This window comes from Danio aesculapii, chromosome 1 (genome assembly GCF_903798145.1).
Source record: "Danio aesculapii chromosome 1, fDanAes4.1, whole genome shotgun sequence".
Classification (NCBI taxonomy): Eukaryota; Metazoa; Chordata; class Actinopteri; order Cypriniformes; family Danionidae; genus Danio; species Danio aesculapii.
Window position 1 is genome coordinate 3901588 of NC_079435.1, and position 22189 is coordinate 3923776.

The following is a 22189-nucleotide window of genomic DNA, read 5'->3' on the forward strand; positions in this document are numbered from 1 at the left end:
CAAATGTAATTTGCTTTCCATTTATTACAAAAAAAACACTGCAAGAAACTTTTGGTTTTAACAAACAGAAGATCCTGTAATTTTATTAAAATAAAATAAGAAATAATCAGCTGAAAAAAAATAAATATTGTAAAATACTCAGTTCAGTACTGTGGAAAATGAATGCTACATGAAGATATCTAACATTATAGTTTGTACAACCCATATTTATTTTAGTCTCATTTTCAATAAACGATTCAGTTCTTCACTCATGAAACTGCATGTTTCATTGCTAGATGATCATTATTGAAGAATTATTCAGTGGCATATTTTTGATGGCTAGTTGTTGCCACGTATTGGGTTAATAATGTAATTGCTGCCTACAACTTTCATTTTTGAGCGTCAAGTGAAATGCGTATGATTGTGATTTTAATCTTTACCATAAACATCAGTGCTTTTATCTAAACTATAAACTGTTCTCCCAGTACTGCTATGTTATTTGACTGTTTGTATCTTCATAACTAACTCAAAAGACTAAAGACTCCTTTTTCTTGATTTTTTTGTTTTTCAAACACAGATTTGAATGCAGCGATCGGAAGGTTTAATAAACATATGCAAATCACCATCATTTACAATTTATGTTGTGTGGGTGTTGAGATTCTGATCTTTTAATGATTAATCGTGTAGCATACACTGAATGCATTAATGCAGGCTAAACATGTAGTGACAGAAAACACCTTTAATAACCTAAGAAACCCACCACATCCCAAATAAACCACCACAACTAGGGATGTCCCGATACAACGTTTTAACTTCCGATACGAGACCGATATTGCAGCCTTCAGTACTAACCGATACCAATACAAATCCGATACAATAATCAGCACATATCATGAACTTTTACCTACAGTTGAAGTCCTCCTATATTATTAGAAATAATTCTAACAATATAATTATTATTAGAATTATTTAGTTTTTTCCCCAATTTCTGTTTAACAGAAAGAAGATTTTCAGCACATTTCTAATAACTGATTTATTTTATCTTTGTCATGATGACAGTAAATAATATTAGGCTATACAGCTTAAAGTGACATTTAAAGGCTTAACTAGGTTAATTAAGTTAACTAGGCAAGTTAGGGTAATTAGGCAAGTTATTGTATAATGATGGTCTGTTCTGTAGACTATTGTAAAGAAATATGGCTTAAAGGGGCTAATAATTTTGACCTTTAAATGTTTCTTAAAAAATTAAAAACTGCTTTTATATTAGCCGAAATAAAATAAATAATACTTTCTCCAGAAGAAAAAATATTATCAGACATACTGTGAAAATTTCCTTGCTCTTTAAACATCATTTGGGAATATTTAAAAAAGAAAAATAATTCAAAGGGGGGCTAAAAACTCTGACTTGAACTGTTTTGTTGAGTGGAATGTATGAGCGTCTAGATCAAACTGAGAACAAAAGTCAGCAACAGTAAGTATGGAAAAAAACGACCAATTTATTAACTATTGGTTGCATAAATGTGAACCTTTTACATAAGAATATATATATATATATATATATATATATATATATTATATATATATAATATATATATATATATATATCTATATATATATATATATATATATAATATATAATTAAAGAATAAATATGAAGACCCTAAAAAAATATCTTATTTGAATAAACAAAAAAAAATATATTTTTAAGTGCAAAACACTAATTTAAGGTCACAAATGGTAGGAACAGCTGAGAGCAGGAACATAAGAAAAAATAAATTGCTTATTGACCAACTGCTAAAGGTTGAGTGTCCAAAGTTTCAATTTCACACACACTGCCCGAAAGTATGAGATCGTTGCATTTACTATCCACAAACAATAGTGCAAACAAAATAAATATAACTCTAAGTTAGGTTTTTGTTCTCTGCCCTGTATTAAAGGAGGACGACACTTCCTACTCCTCCAACTCAACTTTCTGCAGTCGAGCATGATGTGGAGATCTTTTTTTAAGAAGATAAGCATTTCTGCATGCTGAGCAGTGAGTCAACAATAATTGATGCTGTGCTAAGAGCCTTTCGCTCTCAACGCTTGTGCAGGGAGCACAAAGGAACTTAGCTGCTGTTGCGGCCAGGGTGGGTAGTCGAACTTGGTTGGCTCTCCAGTAATGTAAAGGATTGTTCTTACGATGGAATTTGTCACGCTTTGCAAGGGTTTCAGGCAGCGTTGGTTGCTTGAAGTTGCCAAAGGATTGTTTCTTTAACTCAGTGGTCTTGTGAAAGTCCTCATGCAGAGTTTTGTGATGCTGCTTCAAATGCGCGATGAAGTTGTACGTATTAAACTTTCCCGGTTCTGTTCCACCACCAAGTGTTGCACTGAGCCACACTGTCTTTTCGGATAGAAGTTGGTTTTATATTTGCACATTCGTTCATTTAGCAGTCTCTATATTGTTTACCATGTTACTTTGAATATTCGATCGGAATTAGCATGCAAGTATGACTTCTAAACAACATTAACACTATCTAATTCACTTTGAACAATGCTGTACTTTGATAGTCATTTGCTGTTAAAATGATTTCCCTATTCAGAATTTGCAAAGAATACTTTTCTGATATTATATAATTAAGGAGAAAGTCTGAATGTGTGAATATAAAACCAACTTTACCTCTATCTTTTTTGGACTTTTATGTGAAATACTGCCACACGGCTGACATCGCTCTTTTTCTTTGCTACTTCACTAGCAAGCAGTTTTGTGATCATGTGGGCTTCGCACGCTGCCTCTGGACGCTGCTGGATAGAATAGCTCTAATGAAGTTTAAAGCGGAACGGACTGCTTATATCGGATATTTTTACCGCGGTCCAAAAGAGTTTTTTTGGGGCTGATATTGGACCTACTTCCGATATCAATATCGGATCGGGACATTCCCTACTACTGGCCTCTGTCTATCATGGCCTCTTAACCATCTCCATATCATAATTGGCTTCATCACTCTGTCTCCTCTCCACCAATCAGCCGGTGTGCAATCTGACGCAGAACGGCTGTCGCTGCATCATCCGAGTAGATGATACAGATTGGTGGTGGATGAGGAGATTCCCCCAATGAATGCGTAAAGCGCTTTGAGTACCCAGAAAAGTGGTATAGAATGTAGGGAAATATTATTTTAAATCAGATGCATATGTTTACAAATGCTTTTCAGAATGGCCAAGAAAGGCTTCATCAGTGCAGTTCAACTGGACGTGCCACAAAAATACAATTAATTTTTAGTATAGACTTCATCTGTCTCAATAAAATATGAATACTTCTTCATATAAATAAATCACTGTGAATTCACAGAAGTATATTTGTAACTTACCAGTAATTATAACGTATGCGTAAGCAGGAGTGTCTGGGATCCGGTCAGCTGGAATATCAGCTCTAACAGTTACTTGATTTCTCCCTGTTCATTTTGAAATGAAAAACAATGAAAATGAAATGAAAGAGTCAGTAGTCATATTTCTGGACGCTTTGGTGAGTACTGAGCATGAAAAGAGCATATATATATATATATAGATATATGTGTATGTCAACATTTGAAATTTCATTCATTTCAAGAAGTCATGAGCATGAATTAACGTAGAGAGCTGATATATTTACCATAATCTGTGTTCGATTCGCAGGCAATTACGAAACGCTCGTCATCTTTGATAGTGTTTTTCTTCTGGTAACTGCAGTTTTCTGTGTTCAGAGAACTTATGTTATAGAGACTGTTCATATTCACATAAGCCAGGCTCGAAATGACTTTGTTAACTTGTAGCACCGGTGCTTCTAACTTCAATATTTAGGAGCACAGGAAAATTAAGGAGCGCAGAAAAAAATGTGGAAGCACCCATCAAAAATGAATGAGATCATCGCTGCAAAATAGTATATTAAGGGATTTATTGTATTTGAAAACAACATCAATTAGGACTCACATAAACAGAAACACTATCTAACTAGTGTTAGTGATGACTTAATATTTGTGCAATAATTCCTAAATGAATGTCTAATAACTATAAAATATTAATGATGAGGATGATGACAATAATAATAATGAATGAATTACATTTCTCATGATCATGCTGCCCTGAGTGTGCTTTAATGTAAGTTATGTGCTATAAAAATTCTTACTGTTACTTTATGAAAAATAAATGTATGGTTTGCATCAAGCACAAATGAAGCATTGCAGTGAGGAATATTTAATTGCACTATTGTTTTATATAGCATGTCAATTTAATAAATAATATTTCCGCTACAAAACAATCGAAAGACTATAATAAATCATCCAATTCAAGGATGAAAGCTGCAAAGCAGTCATCAGTAATTAAATAGGAAAATAATAAACATCTCAAGAAAGAATGGACAAAAGAAAAGGAAGAAAGTCTCACTTCTATCACTCTTTAAAAGTTTTGATTTGGGTTTGTCTCATTTTAAATGCTCAGTCTTGTTATGAGCTGATTGTCATTTTTCTGTGTTTGTGGAAAGCAGGCGACTCAGCCGGACCAATATATGAGCGGGGCAGAGCAGGATTCTCGTGATGATCACCTGCGCAATACTGTTTCTTTGTTATAAGCCGCATCAGTTTAAGCTTGTGTTACAGTGTTATATTAAGTGTACAGTGTTATATTTTACATTTAGCGGACATTTGCGCCGAACGCGCAGTAAATGCAACGTATTGAGATTCTCAACACAGGCTCATTGTGAAAACGTAGCCCTGCGGACGTTTCTGGAGACAGCGAATTACGTAGGCGGAGGTACGTATGGCTGCATTCATTTTTTTAATTGAACGCTACGGGGGCGGTTCCTTTTCGCGCTTACCAGCTGACCGCTTGCCTCCGTATGGACGGCATTCCGGCTGCAACCAGTTTGTCCCGTTAGCGCGCCACGTCCGTCGGCGAATTTGAGATGCAGAGAGGAGTTGACCACGAAGACGGGGGTTCGAGTCCGGTGGAGAGCGGTTCCAGAAAGCAGATAAGACAAAACAGAATCCAAAATATAAAACAAACAAGTGAATAGCAGGGTGATGATGTGGTAAAAAAAACAAAAAAGTCAGACGAGGGCTTTTATTTGTTTGGATTGCTTTTGAAACGTGTTGGTTGGGTTAGGGAAGGGGGAGGGTGGGTCAGCCGATCGTTCGCTCAGTCAGTCAGAAAGTCTGTCCAAAAGTGAGTCGACAGCAGCCTCTGGTGGGTTTACGCGAGAACAGCAGGCGCGAATGGCACTCGCGATGGGAAATTTGAGATCTCAAAGCGTACACGGCGACCTCTTGTGGACTCACGAAAACAAAAACTCCAGAAAAACGTGCCGCCGAGATGTATTTCGCGGTCTCCAGAAACGTCCGTGGAGGTACGTTTCAGAATGAGCCTGTGTTGGATATTCTGGCACCTTCTCCGAAAACACTCGATGGATCTCTGGCTGGGCGGATCAACATTCACCACATGTCATGATCGCTCTCATGGATGTCATTATTTGTAACTTTAGGTGGGGTTTGCAAACCTGTGGACTTTTCACTCTTCAGCCGTTTGCATTTCCCGCGGTCACAAAAGCTCCCGGTCATCTGACAGCAAAAAGCCTTAAGTGATTGACAGCTAATATTAACCAATATAGAGGCATGGAAGACCGATTCAAAAATCAAAACAGGTCGCACTACAACCATTATATGCAGTCGCACAAATGCTCCCAATATATTATAAGGTCGCATAGGTTACATTTCGGGCGCATATGCGACCAATTGGTTGCAATTTCGAGCCCTGTAAACACATTTGTTCTTTATCAATCTTGAAGAATATAATAAATCATAACAATAATTTCAGAGGGTTAAAAATAGTTCTTTCAGCTCATTTAAAACAATGCTGTTTTAATTACAAATTGGTCTGTTTTTTACAGAAGCTTTGACTAAATCTTTAATCTTTTACTTCAATGCAGTGTTGCAGATTGTGGTAATAATAATTGTTAATTATTATAATAATACCTTCAGCACACTGGCACATGTCTCCTTTGCACAGTCTGTATATTACTCCATCTCTTTCAGGGTGGTAGTACTTTGTACAGCGTGCTCTGGAAAAGAAAAAAAATGGGTGTTTGTTAAAAAAACCCCAAAAACATTTGTTATAAATACTTTACATTCCTGATTTTAAAGTCATTATCAGTTCCTCTGAAGTTTCGTGATTTAAAAAAAAAAAAAAGATTTTTTTTAGTGACAAATGATTATGTGGCAAGTTTTTTTCTAAATTTGTGGTGATTTTCACTGCATTTCTCTTGTTTATCTGTGAAAATATACACAAATGTACACCTTAATGCTTGATTTCTGTTATTTACATAAACAGAGAGAAACTAAACTTTATCCCTAAAACTGCTAGACCATATTTGTAAACGAAACCAACCACTTCGAAATAATGCATCTGTGTTGTTTGACTGACACAGAGGTGGATATGATGCATGCTCACAGTACAGTATGTGTGTGAGAGAGAGAGAGGGCTACGCATATGACAACAGGATGCATATATACAATATGTAGAAGTTTAGCAGTTTATTCAACTCATGTAGCCTTGTTTATCAGGCTTTGAATGCGCATTAATGGCTCATGACATGGATCACACACTGGAATTGAATGCAAATACTAAAATGTTTTTGAATGGAAATCTATGTGTAACCCATTGGTCCTACTACTAGGGGTGGGCGATATGACCTAAAATTAATATCACGGTATTTTTCATCTTTGAACGGTGACGGTATAATATCACGGTATTACTTCAATAGCAAAATAATATACATCTCAAGGAAGAACGGACAAAAGAAAGTCTCACTTCTATCACTCTTTAAAGTTTTGGTTTGGGTCATTGTAATGCTCAGTCTCGTTATGAGCTGATCTTCATTTCTCTGTGTTGGTGGAATAAAGCAGGCGAGTCAGCCGCACCAATTTATGAGCAGACAGAGCCGGATTCTCATGATGACCACCAGCGCAATTCCGCTCTTTGTTATGAGCTGTAGTTTCAGTGTAAAACTTAGTAGGTTAGTAAGGTGAGTTTCTTTGGCGATGATGTACAGTATTAGACTTTATATTTAGCGGACATTTGCGCTGAACACGCGGTGAATGCAACGCATCGAGATTCGGGCACCTTCTCCTAAAACACTCGATTGATCTCAGCTGGCGGATCAACATTTACCTCATGTTATGATCGCTGTCATCTGCGCCATTATTATTATTATTATAACTTTAGCTGAGGTTTGCAAACCTGTGCACTTTTCACTCTTCAGCCGTTTGCATTTCCTGCAGTAGCAAAAGCTCCTTGTTATCTGACAGCGGGAAGCGTTGAGTGACTGACAGCTAATAACCAATACTTCAGCAGGGTCGAGCGATTCAGCAAGTTTTTAGAGAAAATCAAATCAGATTGCACTACAACCATTATATTCAGACTAGGGGTGTGACGGTAACCGCATTACTGCCATAATGAGATGTCAACCGCAGTGATGTGGTTATTACAGTCATCACCGCCCATTTTAGTTTAGTATTGATTTTTGCTTGTGAATCTTTTAGGATTGTATAGAAAAACAGAATAAACTAAATAAAAGGAATAAAGGCCTGCCCTGAGTATTTCCATTTAAATTACAAATTTAGATTACAAAACGAAAACACTGAATCCTTTTTATAACCAGCATAGGCTGTTTTATTTTAAGCTTATTTTAATAAAGCAGACCTAACTCAAATCAATCGCTCCACAGAAAATAAGCATTTTTAACACACCGCTGTAATTTCTCTATCCCAATCCCTTTATCAACATGTTTAATACAAGTCATTATTTTAAAGATTATGACTTGAGAATATGATTTTACCTCAGCGCTGCACTTTTCTTCTTCTCCCTCGCGCTGAGTTCAGGTGACGGAGTGTTGTGAAGTAGTTAAACTCTCCTCAGTTTAATTTACAGTGTTAATTAATATATTAATTAATATTAATATAGGCTTTGCTAAAAGGCTGGTCAAATGTGGGTCTTTTTTTACAGAAGCTATAAACAGACGCGCATGCTGCGACCGGTGATGAGTCAACAATCGCAAATATTTGACTTATTTAAGTAGGCTATAGGCTATAGCATATAATAATTGTGTGTAAAGAAGTTTATTAAAAATGTAGCTAATATATCACAGGGGTTTGTGTTGCAATTACAGTGGAGCATTAATTAAATCCTTTTTTTCCATGGAGCAAAACAAACACACAGTTGTGTAGCGGATGGAGACGCACAAAATATACAATTCAGATATTTTCGTCGGCAGAAAAATATTCTTTGAACGAATTTAGTTTTGTACAATTTGTATCTTAGTTTTTGTCAGTCAGTTATTTACAAAATAAACAAGAATAACTAATAAACTGAAGTGAAGCGATGTGCCTCAGGGTCCGCTATATGCCACAGCCAAAACACAAACTGGTCTGTTAAATACAATCGTAATATAAATAAAAGTGAAATATTCAGTTTCGAATATGGAATCTTTGTTAACTGTATGATCAAAATTAAAAGAGCAGCCTATTCGAATATTCGAAACTGAATATTTCACTTTTATTTTATTTATATTACGATTGTATTTAGTTTGTGTTTTGGCCGCGGCATTATAGCGGACCCTGAGGCACATCGCTTCACTTCAGTTTATTAGTTATTCTTGTTTATTTTGTAAATAACTGACCGACAAAAACTAAGATACAAATTGTACAAAACAAATTTGTTCAAAGAATATTTTTCTGCCGACGAAAATATCTGAATTGTATATTTTGTGCGTCTCCATCTGCTACACAACTGCAGTGTTTGTTTCGCTCCACGGGAAAAAAAGGATTAATTAATGGTCCACTGTAATTGCTACACAAACCCCTGTGATATATTAGCTACATTTTTTTATAAATGTCTTTACACACAATTACTATATGCTATAGCCTATAGCCTACTTTAAATAAGTCAAAATATTTGCGATTGTTGACTCATCACCGGTCGCAGCATGCGCATCTGTTAATAGCTTCTGTAAAAAAAGACCCACATTTGACCAGCATTTTAGCAAGCCTATATTAATATACTGATATTCCTGTGCCAGTTTGACACTGTAAATTAAACTGAGGAGAGTTTAACTACTTCACAACACTCCGTCACCTGAACTCAGCGCGAGGGCGAAGGAGAAAAAGTGCAGCGCTGAGGTAAAATCATATTCTCAAGTCATAATCTTTAAAATAATGACTTGTATAAAAATGTTGATAAAGGGACTGGGATATAGAAATTACAGCGGTGCGTTAAAAATGCTTATTTTTATATATCTGCGCGGTTAACCGACATACCGCAGGATTTCTTCCATTACCATCACAGCCCTAATTCAGACACACAAATGCTCCCAAATATATTATGAGGGCGCATAGATTAAATTTCGCGCGCTCATGCGACCAAAATGGTTGCAATTTCGAGCCCTGTAGTATAAGGACATGTATTCAGACCACAACTGAATGTTTGAAGAAAATTGAATGCCTTATTATTTAGAATTAGCTATTATTGATGTAAATGCAGCCATTCAAGGCGCATAATTGATTTATCATGGTATTGACGGTATTAGAAAATCCATGTCGTGGCGCAATGTCACACCGGTGATGACTATGACACCGGTGTACCGCCCACCCCTACCTACTACACCCAACTCGCTCTAAGTTGGAATCAAACAAGCGATTCTTTGTTTGGGAGTCGGTTGCTCTAGCAAGGAGGCTAAAGACCATGGCCTCTAGCGTCTGTCGCTAGAGCACCTTTAGAGGTCAGAGGAGTGAGGTTTACCTACATAGCACCTTGCTAGCCGGCCTCCGTTACACTCACCTACCTAAACCTCACTCCCATCCAGACGAGCCCCCACGTGTAACCCATCGGTGGGCCCACACGGAATCTGCCCGCACAGAATTCCACAGATTTTAATTGTGTTTGTTTACTTGAGTAAATGTGTGTAAATTCACATTTATTCAGTTTTTAAATAATTACAGTAATATTATTGACTAATATGAAAATGTTCATCTGATTTATGTACAATGCAGTGTGTACAGTAATATTTTCTGTCTTTTAGTAGAGATTATATGAGAGACTTGCTTTGTTTACCAAATAAAGTGAATCTAATTGGATTTGCATTTGAAACATTAAATCATATGTTCATATATTTTATAAAATTTTATAAATAATATATAATAAATTTTTTATTTCACATATTAAGGTTTTAGTTATGATACTCCCAAAATAATTCAGCAGAAATCCGCAGGTTTTTACCAAAACTCTCTGCAGAAATTGCAAAAAAACACGCAGATTCCATCTGGCCATACCCATCGGTCTTACTGCACCCAAACTGCTCTGAGTTGGGATCGAACCAGCGATTCTTTGTATAGGAGTCAGTTGCTCTAACAAGGAGGCCGCATCTAACATCTGCCGCTAGAGCACCTTTAGAGGTTTACCTGCATAGCACTTCGCTAGCTGGCCTCTGTTACACATGCATATGGCGTTCAATGGTATGACAGTGTCCCGGCTGTCCAAAATATGCGGGAAATGTGTGGCAATTAAAAAAAAAGAAGTGAATGTTTTGTAGTAAGGTGAACTAGGAATGCTCTTCAGTATGCCTTTCTGTCAACAATGAAATATTGATGCAGTGTGACCTCTTTTCTTTAAAATTCAGTCATAATATTAAAGGAGAAAAGTAGGGATGTCCCGATACAACTTACGTTTTAACTTCCGATACCGATATTGCAGCCTTCAGTACGAACCGATACGTCGCCATTCAGTGCGTTGCTTAGCAGCGTATACAAAACAACGTAAAGATTGCTTGACGTGTGCCGTTGTTTATCGCGTCAGCATGTGCTACCATCACATTAGATTTCTGTTGTAATACACCCAAACTTAGTGTGAAGAGCTTTTAAAATCTTAAAGGGACTTTGCTAGCAAGCAGTGTTGTGATCACTTGGGCTTTGCCTGCTGGATGCTCTGGACGCTGCTGGATAAAATAGCTATAACGGAGTTTAGAGTGCATCGGACTGCTTATATCGGAGATTATAAGCAGTCCGGTATATATTTTTGGACTGATATCGAACCTATTTCCGATATCAATATCGGATCGGGACATCCTTAGAGAAAAGTACCCAAATCAATTATTCTAGAAGACATTAACTTGGCAACTTTGTAAATCACTGAATGGATTGACATATTTCAAATGACTAAACACGCTAAATGAGCATGTGAATTTGACAGTTCGAGTTTAGTTCCATGAATTTGTGTGTGTTATGTAAAATGCGCAGCAGCTTACTGGGTGAGTAATACTCATATATGGTGACTGCAGCAGGTTGAAGCAAACCCACATTAAAAGTCTTGTGCATTCTGAAGGCAATTCTTTCCGATTGATCATTAGAAACCTAATGAAGAAGAAATCAAAGTGAATTCATGATTATATATACTGTAGACTGGAAATTAGCAATAAGAATGTGTAATAAAAATACGCAGCAGATAAAAAGCTGACAGAAACAAAGATTGTTTTATTACTTGCATTATTTGCACATCAGACACGAGTACTTATTCAAGCAGGAAAAATGGCACTCTGTTTAATTGAACCAGTTTTGTCAGCATATTCTCAAAGAAAGATCTATATTATTTAGATTTATGTTTACAATTCACACATTTAAAGGATTTGCCGCTATATATTTTCAAACAGGGAATGGTTTATTATTATTTTTTCCATAAATGGCATCACATGAAGCTTTGATTGGCAAATAAACATTTATTACATTTTATTGAAAATATCGAGTTAAATAGATCTCATCTTGAATTTTGATTGAGATCAGCCCTAGAATCAAAAATAAGACCGAAGCTGTTTGATTGATTGGTCTGCGCAGTACGCTGAAATACCTTGTTTAAGTAAAAGATGAGGGATCCTCGATCTGACAGCGCTTTGTCCAACTCGTATGTCTGAATGTATTTCTCCTTCTCTTTCAACAACTGTAGACATCAAAATGAGAATGTATTAAAAATCAATATGTGATGTCATCAAAACACTTGAAATCCTGTCTGTAAATAAACAAATGAAACGCTCTACTGGAATAATACTAATGATGCAATAATTACATACTGATGCATCATCACAATACCTGTTTAAGATCTTTGATTTCCACAGTAAATCCTGTGGGAATGCCAATGTCCAGAATAGTCATGGTGGCATCGCTTTTCTGGTTTTTGTAGCTGGTAAAAAAATGAATAGATTTCACAGGCCTTCATTTTTACTCTCTATAAATTTGAAGTTGCTTTCACACTAGAGCTTTTGGTGCAAACCAAAGGCAATCTTATTTCTGACAATTCAAAACTATTATGCTGGAGAATAATATAGAGCTGCTTGTCTGTGGCATAATACAGCCTAATGGTTATCTATTCATCAGCTTGTTCAGTTGGTAATCAGCTGCCACTAATACAATTCAAACATGCAACATCAACTCTGGCGAACAAACCAAGTGTGAAAGCACATGCTAATAAACCACTAATAAAGTGCTTTCTTGAAATACAAATATCTGATATTCGTTTACATACAAGAAATCCAGTGTAAGCTTGAATGTTTCTATGGCTCCTTGTGTTGCTAAAAGAAGAGAACAATAATTAAACCAGTGAAGGAAGATTCAGAGCATACAGATGCATGTTAGGGGTTACTAACTTTCAGGCTCTTTCTCTATTTTAACACTCAGATCAAACAGTGTGCAGTCGGACTTCTTCTCAACAGGTCTGACGTAGTACAGCATCCTAACCTGTAAACAGCAGCAGGTTTCAGATGATTTTATATTGATTGCATAAATGCTCATGAACACTCACCGAGAGAGTGGCCTTTCCGGTTCCTTTCGTAGTCACTTGAATGTCCTTGTTTATCTCCACCTGTTGAATGGAAGCAGACATGATATAGTCATCGAAAAATCTAATTCATGCTGTAACAGAGATACCTGAGGATTTGAATCAAAACCTTTAAGAATAGCCAATGAACAACCATGACCAACTAAGACGACAAGCAAGTAGAGTCACTCCAGTCCTCACCTTTTTTGACTGTGGAACATGCATATTATTTCTCTTGATATTATATTTCAAAGGACGTCTTCCTGCTACGGCCAGTTCAACTTCTAAATTGAAGTCTTGCTCTTTCACCTGCGTACGGTACTCTGCCACAGCCTGGAACACCAGGAGGATTGCCTTCGAAGAGAAACAGATTTACTCGCACATACACGATGTGCAACACAAAAGGTGAAGTCTGGTTGTAAGCAAACATTTTATATTTGACAACGGTGCTAAATGCATAGATGCAAACAATAGACACTTTTCACATGGCGTCTCGCGGTTTCCGGTTGCACTCCACGAAGTGTATTGTTACTTCCGTCTACATAGAAATCCCCATAGAGGACTCACCCAGTCAGCTGGATATTTACTACAGAAATGGTTAGACTGTGTGTCCACGGCTGTTTCTGTTGTCTGCTTTTAAGGTGAGACATCTGACATCTAAAAAAAATGTACGGATCATCCAGATTTCTGCTTGAACCAAGAAAATGAGACTTTAAACAGAGTCTGTTGCTTTGTGTTGCTGTGTTTACTGCAGATGAAGTTGGTATGGACTTGTCAGTATTCGTCAAATAAAGATTTCAGATGTTTAAATGGGTGCTGCACATTTTTTTTTTAATGTCAGAATTATTATTTTGTGTGTGTGTGTGTGCGTGTGTGCGTGTGTGTCCTGAAGAATAAAAAATAAATACTGTGGTTGTATACAGTGGACAGCTGATTCACGAACACATTCTTATTATCCATATTCTACTGCTCAGTTCTCTGCCATTTTATTCTATATTGGTATTTTATTTATGAACATTAAACATTTCTGCCTATTTAATATTCAAATTAAATGAAATAGAATAACAATTTTGTATTTGACTCTTAATAATCAAACAAAATCATCATAAAAAAATGTACAATTGCAAAAATAAGACAACATTTTAATTCAGTATGATTAGATTATGAATTTATTTGTAGCATTGTTAATTAAAAAGGTAGTACTAATATCTAATTAAATCCACCCAAAAGGTGGCAGTAGGACATAATTTATTCATTCAAATGGAGAAACGGAACAAAACATTAATAGATCAGTAAATATTAAATGATGAAACTGGTTGCATTTAAAGACATACATACCAGGTAATATAAGAAGAATTAGTAAAGAATTATACCCATGCTGGAACATTTACATATAACAGAAAATATCAATTTATATTCAGAACAGCATTAAAGTACAAATAAATCCATTATTGAGGAAATAAACTTATTAATAAGAGAAAATGTTGCTTTTCTTGATAAAGAATAGCTTATTCCTATTCTTAATGACTTAAAGAATCATTTTCAAACTCAGAAAGCAGCTCAGTATTGAAAGAGAAACATTTGGGCACACCCAATACCAATAATAGTCTTAAATCTGATCGTGCAATGTTAATATTTTTATTTGTAAATTTAAGGCAGGGATGTTAAACTCAATTTTTAAAGGGCCGCAGCTCTGCACAGTTTAGTTCCAACCCTAATTAAACACACCTGATCAAACTAATTAAGCCCTTCAGGCTTGTTTGAAACCTACCAGTAAAGCTACAGTCACACTGGGCTTTGTGCGTGCGAAATTCTGTCTTGCGGCGCTGCGAAAAGGGGCGGGATTAAATAAGATTATTAGACATTTAAAAAAGTGAGCGATTGCTCCATGTTTTAAATTTCTGTCCAGAGAGGTCCTGTTTTAATCCTCGATTGGTCTCACGCAGCCAAGTGATGCGATTTCGCAGGTCAGAGTTCACCAAGCTTGAACTTTGCACCGCAGCAACATGCGAAACTTGATGCATGACCTCTCGTTTCCGGTCTGACGCATTCGCGTGCGTATGAATGGAAGTCTATGGGAGGAAAAGCCCTGTGTGACCGCAGCTTTAGTGTGTTGAAGCAGGGTTGGAACTAAACTGTGCAGGGCTGCGGCCCTCCAGGAGTTCAGTTTGACTTCCCTGATTTAAGGCATTTGGAGGGCAATCAAAAAGTTCCTAGGGTGGACTTAAACACCCCAAAGACCCCTAGAAATACCACATAAGCTTCGCATGCAATCACAATCATATACAAGTAGTTCTTAATTTGTATTTCCTCTATAACTTAACCCATTGTTTAAGTTTGGTTTTGATGTACCTGTGTGGTGCCGGATCCTCCATAAGAGTAATATTGTCTGGCCAGCCACCGCACTGCCTCTCCTGTTTTATTGAAATCTCTGGCCTTCACAAGTGCCAGCACAGCATAGGCCGTCGCCTCAAGTGAATGATGCAGCTGTCCGGGGACATTCCAGAACCTAATAGCTGGTTCAAATAAAAAAATTCAACAGAAACTTTGCATGGAAATGAGGCTGGAGCATGATGGGGAATCGCACATACTGTACAGTATGATGAAGATTTAGACCCAATCCAAATTCTACCCCTTAGCCCTTCCCCTTACTAATTTTCCCAATTTTCTTTAGCTAGGGCTAAGGGGAAGGTTTAGATACCCCTTCAAACTGAGATTTTTCAGGACCACACTCGAAACCAAGGGGTGAGAAAATTTCTCAGAACACACCAGCCATGTTGACACCAATAGCCTAGTGCAGTGTTACCCAACCCTGTTCCTGGAGGCACACCAACAGTACATATTTTGTATGTCTCCCTTATCTGACCCATTCATGTCAGGTTTTGGGGTCTTTTCTAATGTTCTGATGAGTTGATTCAGGTGTGTTTGATTAGGGAGAGGTTGAAAATGTGTAATGTTGGTGTGCCTTCAGGAACAGGGTTAAGAAACACTGGCCTAGTGGTTAAGTGCGCTGACATAAAGCACCAAGATGCTAACAGCTACCCGAGTTCGATTCCCGGCTCAAGGTCATATGCCGATCCTTTCCCTCTCTCTGCTCCCAATGCTTTCCTGTCTGTCCTTCACTGTCCTATCACATTAAAGGTGAAAACCCCTAAAAAAAAAAAAAAAAAATACACCATCCACAATGGCAGGATAGCTGGTCACTAAAGTTACATAATCGGTTTTCTGCTGTTCTTGCACTAGCTGTTAAACTTTTGGTTAGGCAACGATTGGGACAGAGTAATAATTATTGATATACCTATTATTAAATTGTAGTATTTTCAGAGCAATTTAAACTCCCCCTTCAATATGTTCAATAAGAAACAAAGAGAAGCAGCTTTGACTGCATATACTCTGGGGAAGACTGTCTGAGTGCATCAGTTACATCAGGTTTCCACTTTTTTGTTGTCCTTGAATGTTAAAGCTGCTCTCTTATAAATTTTCAGTCACTGACCCTCTACCAATTTGAGTTTGAGACCCCTGGGCTATACCGACTGCAGTGTCTATGTATATGACAAGGTTGATATTCTATATCAGGGGTGCTCAACCCTGTTCCTGGAGATCTACCTTCCTGCAGAGTTCAGCTCCCACCCTGATCAAGCCCACCAGAACCAATTAATTAGAACCTGAACAGGCAGGTATGTTTGATATGGGTTGCAACTGAAATCTGCAGGGAGGTAGATCTCCAGAAACAGGGTTGGTCACCCCTGGTCTATATCGTCTATATTATAGTTTTTATCCATCTATAATGGATTGGAAATGCTTTTATACTTGGCATCCTAAACCTTCCACATATTATTTATTTATGTATATTTATTTTTTACAATGTAAAGTTCCAAATTCCACCTATAAGAGCACAGGCATAGCTTACTTTACAATAAGCCACATAGCTTACCTTGTCATTGCTGGGTTTGACAGGGATTTTTCTGATAAACCTACATCAAACTCCAGCAACAGTGAATAAACATACTAATCTTACACACAGATTTGTTTCTCTCTCTGGTGCATGCAGCGTGAATGACTTGCTCATCAATCACTGCAGTAACGTCATCTTATTTTTTACTCAGTTGACAGATATCATTTCAAATGTAGGGTCGTACAATACTTAAGGCAAAATATACTTAAAGGGCACATAGTTTACCTCTTTTTTAAGATTTAATATTAATATTATGGTTCTTCTGAGTGTGCAGTTTAGGTTCAGTTTAAAACACAATTCAGATTTTTTATTATAATGTGTTAAAAAGTGTCCTGTTGGGGGCGTGTCCACAGCTCGCTGATTTAGGAGTGTGTTACTTCACATGTAAATTAGTTTCGGCTTCCCGCCAACGTAACAAGGGGGCGGGGCCATGAGCTCACCCGCTCTGCGTTTGCAAAAGTCTGACAGGCAGTTGGAGAAGGAGAGAGAAGATCGTACATGTACGACTCGGACACAGACCAAGCAGAGAGTACAAAATCATTTGTGTCTTTGTACAGTTTTACAGCCAACTGTGTGCTAGTTTCAAGTGCCGAGCTTGAACACCGAGACTAATAACCACGGACACTGAAATAACTTTGACTGAGGCACCAGATGCGCCGCTCGAAGCTGCGACACGGCACACCAGACACTCTCTGTGGCGCGGCAGAAACATGAAGTGTCCCGAATCGTCGCGCCACGCATTTTTGAATTCTAAACATAGGTTTCTGCAGCGGTCCGCAGCGCCCAGCCGTCGACTTGAGTGTACCCTGATAGAAACCGATGTTTAGAATTCTAAAACGCATGCTAGTTAAGATCACAGGGAGCTTCTGGGATCGCGAGAAATGCAAACGGCTGAAGTATAAGGTAGACTCAATGAGAAGTACACATGTTTGCAAACCTACCTAAAGATACAACCAATAATTCCGATTAGAGCGATAATGTGGAGAATATTGATCTTGTGTTGAGCCCAATGAGCCTTGCATCTAAAAATAGAGCTAGCGTGTTCCTTTAGTGATATCGCTTCGACTCGCGCTGAAAATGGCGGACGTGAATCAACAAACTGAGGATATGATGACGCGCATGTCAATCAATATTGGTGGGCGGGGGGACCGCTCTCCTACGTCAGGTTGCGGTCGATTTGAAAACAGCTCCAATTGGTCCACCGTTTTTTATCTTGTTAAATTGAAAAAAAAAGCACTGGGTGTGTTTATATCACCCCAATATGACGGTCTATACACCATACATGCACATATGTCTGTCCAAACAGCTTGAAAAGTAGATTTTTTACCATAGATGCCCTTTAAGTAAAAGTAAAATTACAGCTTTTAAACACTACTCTAAAATGTACACACACACACACACACACACACACACACACACACACACACAAAACTACTCAATTACAATAACACGAGTATTTGTAAGTCGGTTCTTTCCATACATTTTGTTGAATTGTTACTGACCTTCTCCTAAGGTGGAGTGTTTCATCAAGATTTCTGTATTGAGTTTGTCAGCATTGGCCATGGCATAGGATGTCAATGCAACAGCATAAGGATTGCTCAGTCTTGTAATTCGACCTTCTAAAAAAGCAACAGCCTTCCTGATGCTTTCATGCAGAACCTGTAAAAGTGCGCGCGACAAGTTTAATCTAAGATCTTCCCACTACACACTAAAACAGTCACAATAATTGACGGACTTTTGAAGGTGCAGCTACTGTATGTGCTACAGGCATGCTAAAGCTTCTGTAAATTTGTGGATTTTTTTAAATACTATCTCAAAAACAACAACAAATGGTGGAACTTCTTAGAACTTCTTGCAGAAATAGAAATAAATATAAGCATATAGTGTAAAATAAAACATTGGGATGTATTATGATTTTAGGGATATAACCTCGGAAAATGTAATGTAGGCCCCGTTTACACCGTCAGGTCTTGATGCCCAATTCTGATTTGTTGCCTATATCTGATTTTTTTTGCCTGTGCGTTTACACGTTCTTTTAATAGTGACCCATATCAGATTCATCTGTTTACACTTGTCATACAATTTACAATGTCGTGCATGCATAAAGGCGGGTTCTAGCATCTGCTCCACACTATTCACGATGGAAGAAATTGTCTTGCTTTTAGCTCTTGAAATATGCGAAGTTCACCCAACTTTAAAATGATTTTGAGGCGGAGGAGGAGGGAAAAGGCCGTCTTCGCAGCTTGTGCCTATGGTTTAAATATGGTGTCCTCCACCATTCAGAGAAATTTGTGGGTACGAGAGATACCTCAGGTCTGGTGGGAACAAATTGTGGCGACTGACCACTTTCCTCCTCAATGTTTCCTCTGTTGTTGTTTACTGCATCAGCGTCTCCACATACACTCTTCCGTTTACGTCATTAAACCGCGGACACCACATTGTCGCAAGTTTAACGGAATGCCTCAATAAGTCCGATCTGCCTGTTTACATGATAGTCGCGTTGTCACATATCAGATTCATATCGGCTTTATTTCCACATATGAAGGCCTGAAACCAATCTCTGAATATCCGAAAGCATGCGTTGTTTTTTTTTTCTGTGTTTGGGTTTTGAAATTAGAACTGAAGGATAAATTGACATAATCACATGGGCATTTTAGCAAAAAGCTGTGATTGTGAGGAAAGTATGGGGATCAGCAGTAAATCTCCTCCAGAAGGCCAGAGGGCGCTCTCTCGCACTCGTTACACAGAACAACCAAATACACCCAATGATATAATAATAATAATACAATGATAATAATTTGATAAATATTAATAAACACATGCACGACAACATGGTTTGTGAGTTCTTCTTGTAATTTTCCTGACGATGAAGTATGTAATGGTGCAACGCCTTTGTCACTGCTTATTAGTTACTGCAATTTGAAATGATTTAAATATATTATGACAGACGATATTCAAATGTTACATCTTTAAAATGTGAAGTGGCTGGCAAATTATTCTGAAGGCGAAGGATTCTGCTGTTTGGTGCTCCAAAGCTGCATTTGGTGGAAGAAGTGTACTTACACCAACTGTTGCAGCACAGATCTCTCTGCCCTCCTGCAGGGCAATTGTGACAAAGGCCGTCAGAGAGACTTCATCTTTGTCCGGTAAACCTCCCTGGAATAAACAATTGTTAATTAATAATTGATCAAAAATTGCTGATATTCATGCAATAGTGACTAATGCAATATCTCCAAAAATTTGTGTGAACATGGAACCAAATCATTGGCGTGTAATCCGACAAGTAGCCAAATATGAATAAAAAAGACACAGAACAACGTCAATCGAAATTAATCGATCAAATCTGATTAAAGTCTTTTTGGGTCATAATAGGGTTGGTTTAAACCTTTTCAAATCCAATGGAGAGGATACATACTCGATTGCTTGAAATTGAATGAAGAAGATGAACATTTCAGGAAAAAAAATTAGCATTTCTAAATAGCTCTCTAATTAAGATCTCCCTGCCTCCTGTGCCTCAATCTCCGCCTCGGCTGCGTCGGATAAACAGCACAGTGACAGACATGACGGAAGCAGATCTCGCATAATGTTTGTGTGAAATACTGCAGTAAGAACTTTCCCAATGATTATTATTTGATGTATTTGTTGTGGAATTAATTCAAGCATTTCTGCAACGTTGAGTCACACACAATGTCGTTCACGCACACAACAGACACACACATTGTGGGCTTTTAACTTTGCACTGTTTTTGCATGGCAAATGTGACAGGAGACACATTAATGTCCACTGCTGTATGGTAGGGCTGGACGGTATATCATGTTCTGGTGATATATCGATGTGATTCCCCAACGCGATGCGGGATTATACAATATCTATCATATCGTTATGGTTTGACGCAACGCGTGCGCATTCTGCGCGAAACAGACCACTCCAAGGTAGCATGCAAGCTCGTCTTGCACAACAAGTCATACAAAAGATTTGTTCAAAATAAACGAATCGGTCAAGAACGACCCAGCACTGATGCCACATGGAGAAACATGCATTGCTGGTGTTGTATCGAAATCTGATTCCCCAGACAAATCTGACTCCCCCTTGCGTACTCGCATGTCACACAGCGCCGGCGGCTGTCACAGCGATTTAGCAGAAACCTTTTATCGATCATTTCTTCCGCAATTGACAGCAAGAACGAATGTTGAAGCCTTATCAAATTGACAAGCAGCACCTGAACGTGTTTAAAAGAATTAAACCGCAGAAACAGCATTTCGAAAGTGAAACCACCTCAAATTGACTGATTATATTTCTGTATTTATCACATGACGTTCTCTTCTTTACATTTACATTATCACACATTTAGCTCTGCATTCTGCTCTGTTATTGCATATTGACTTAAATTCCGATTATATTCTAATCATTGTATTTATTTATTTATTATATTATTATGTTATTATATTTATGGAAACCAGAGTAAAAAATCATTCTTTCTCATTGTTTATATCTTCTTTTGTAAGTAGAGATAAGCACAAATACAGTCAGTTGCATCCACTTACCACCATCTCTCCACGAATTACAGCGGTGTCCTCTTTAAAAGAGCCATCTGCCAGTTGTTTGTTATAAACCAGCCACTTGAGGGCGCTGCAGAGCACTCGTTCATCTACACTAATAAGGTTATTGGCCATGGTGAAGATTTTGGCCACATATGCGGTCAGCCTTTAACAGATAACCACAGAAAAATAATCAGACCAAATTGAAAATGCAGTTCTAACAGAATGCAATGGGGTATTTGCAGAAGGAATTTTCATTTTCAGTAACCTGGTTCAAGCGCTTCCGGTGACCTGTGTGCAGTTACAAAATCGGCATGTTGAAGGTGCGTTTTATTAAAAGTCAACAATCTTCGCTGGCTGATTGATATATCATTTCTTCACTTCTTATTGTTGTTATTTGCATTTTATGTATAGCATTGTGGTCAGCCCAAGCTGTTTTGAAAGTGCTCTAAAAATTTTAGAAACTAAACTATACCATACTTATTTAGCATTAGTAAGAGTACAGTACATAGACTGTGTGACCGATGACAGCACGGTTATCTTAATGTACCTTCAATTCAAGGCACAGAGCAGTCCGTATTCGTGTTGCACTCTACCAGGCTCACATGGAAACACAATTAAAGGCCGGCTCACACTGTGAGATTTTTTTTATAATCCTGAACGATTGTAGCATGTCAGACTGCACGAACATGGCTCCCATGTCACACTGTAAGATCTCAGCTGTCATAAAGTCCGACTGAACGACAATGAAGATGCGCCAAGCACGAAAGAAAATGCCCCGAGAGTTTGACGTCATCCATGCGTGATCCATACCTGTCAACATTAGGATGTGAAAATAAGGGATAACACCCCCCAC

At 37.7% G+C, this 22189-nt stretch overlaps 1 protein-coding gene across 1 annotated transcript in view; it reads right to left on the bottom strand.

The window, feature by feature from the left end:
* Positions 1–10935: 10935 nt before the first annotated feature.
* Positions 10936–22189, bottom strand: part of LOC130222651 (complement C3-like) — a 51900-nt gene continuing 40646 nt past the window's right edge. The window contains exons 25-36 of the mRNA XM_056455211.1: positions 21340–21499; positions 19859–19951; positions 18298–18454; positions 15193–15356; positions 13042–13194; positions 12826–12885; positions 12671–12761; positions 12550–12595; positions 12117–12207; positions 11878–11967; positions 11282–11387; positions 10936–11012 (exon numbers count right to left, since the gene is read on the bottom strand). Coding sequence (XP_056311186.1) covers positions 10936–11012; positions 11282–11387; positions 11878–11967; positions 12117–12207; positions 12550–12595; positions 12671–12761; positions 12826–12885; positions 13042–13194; positions 15193–15356; positions 18298–18454; positions 19859–19951; positions 21340–21499 — 1288 coding nt within the window. The remainder of the gene's footprint in view (positions 11013–11281; positions 11388–11877; positions 11968–12116; positions 12208–12549; positions 12596–12670; positions 12762–12825; positions 12886–13041; positions 13195–15192; positions 15357–18297; positions 18455–19858; positions 19952–21339; positions 21500–22189) is intronic.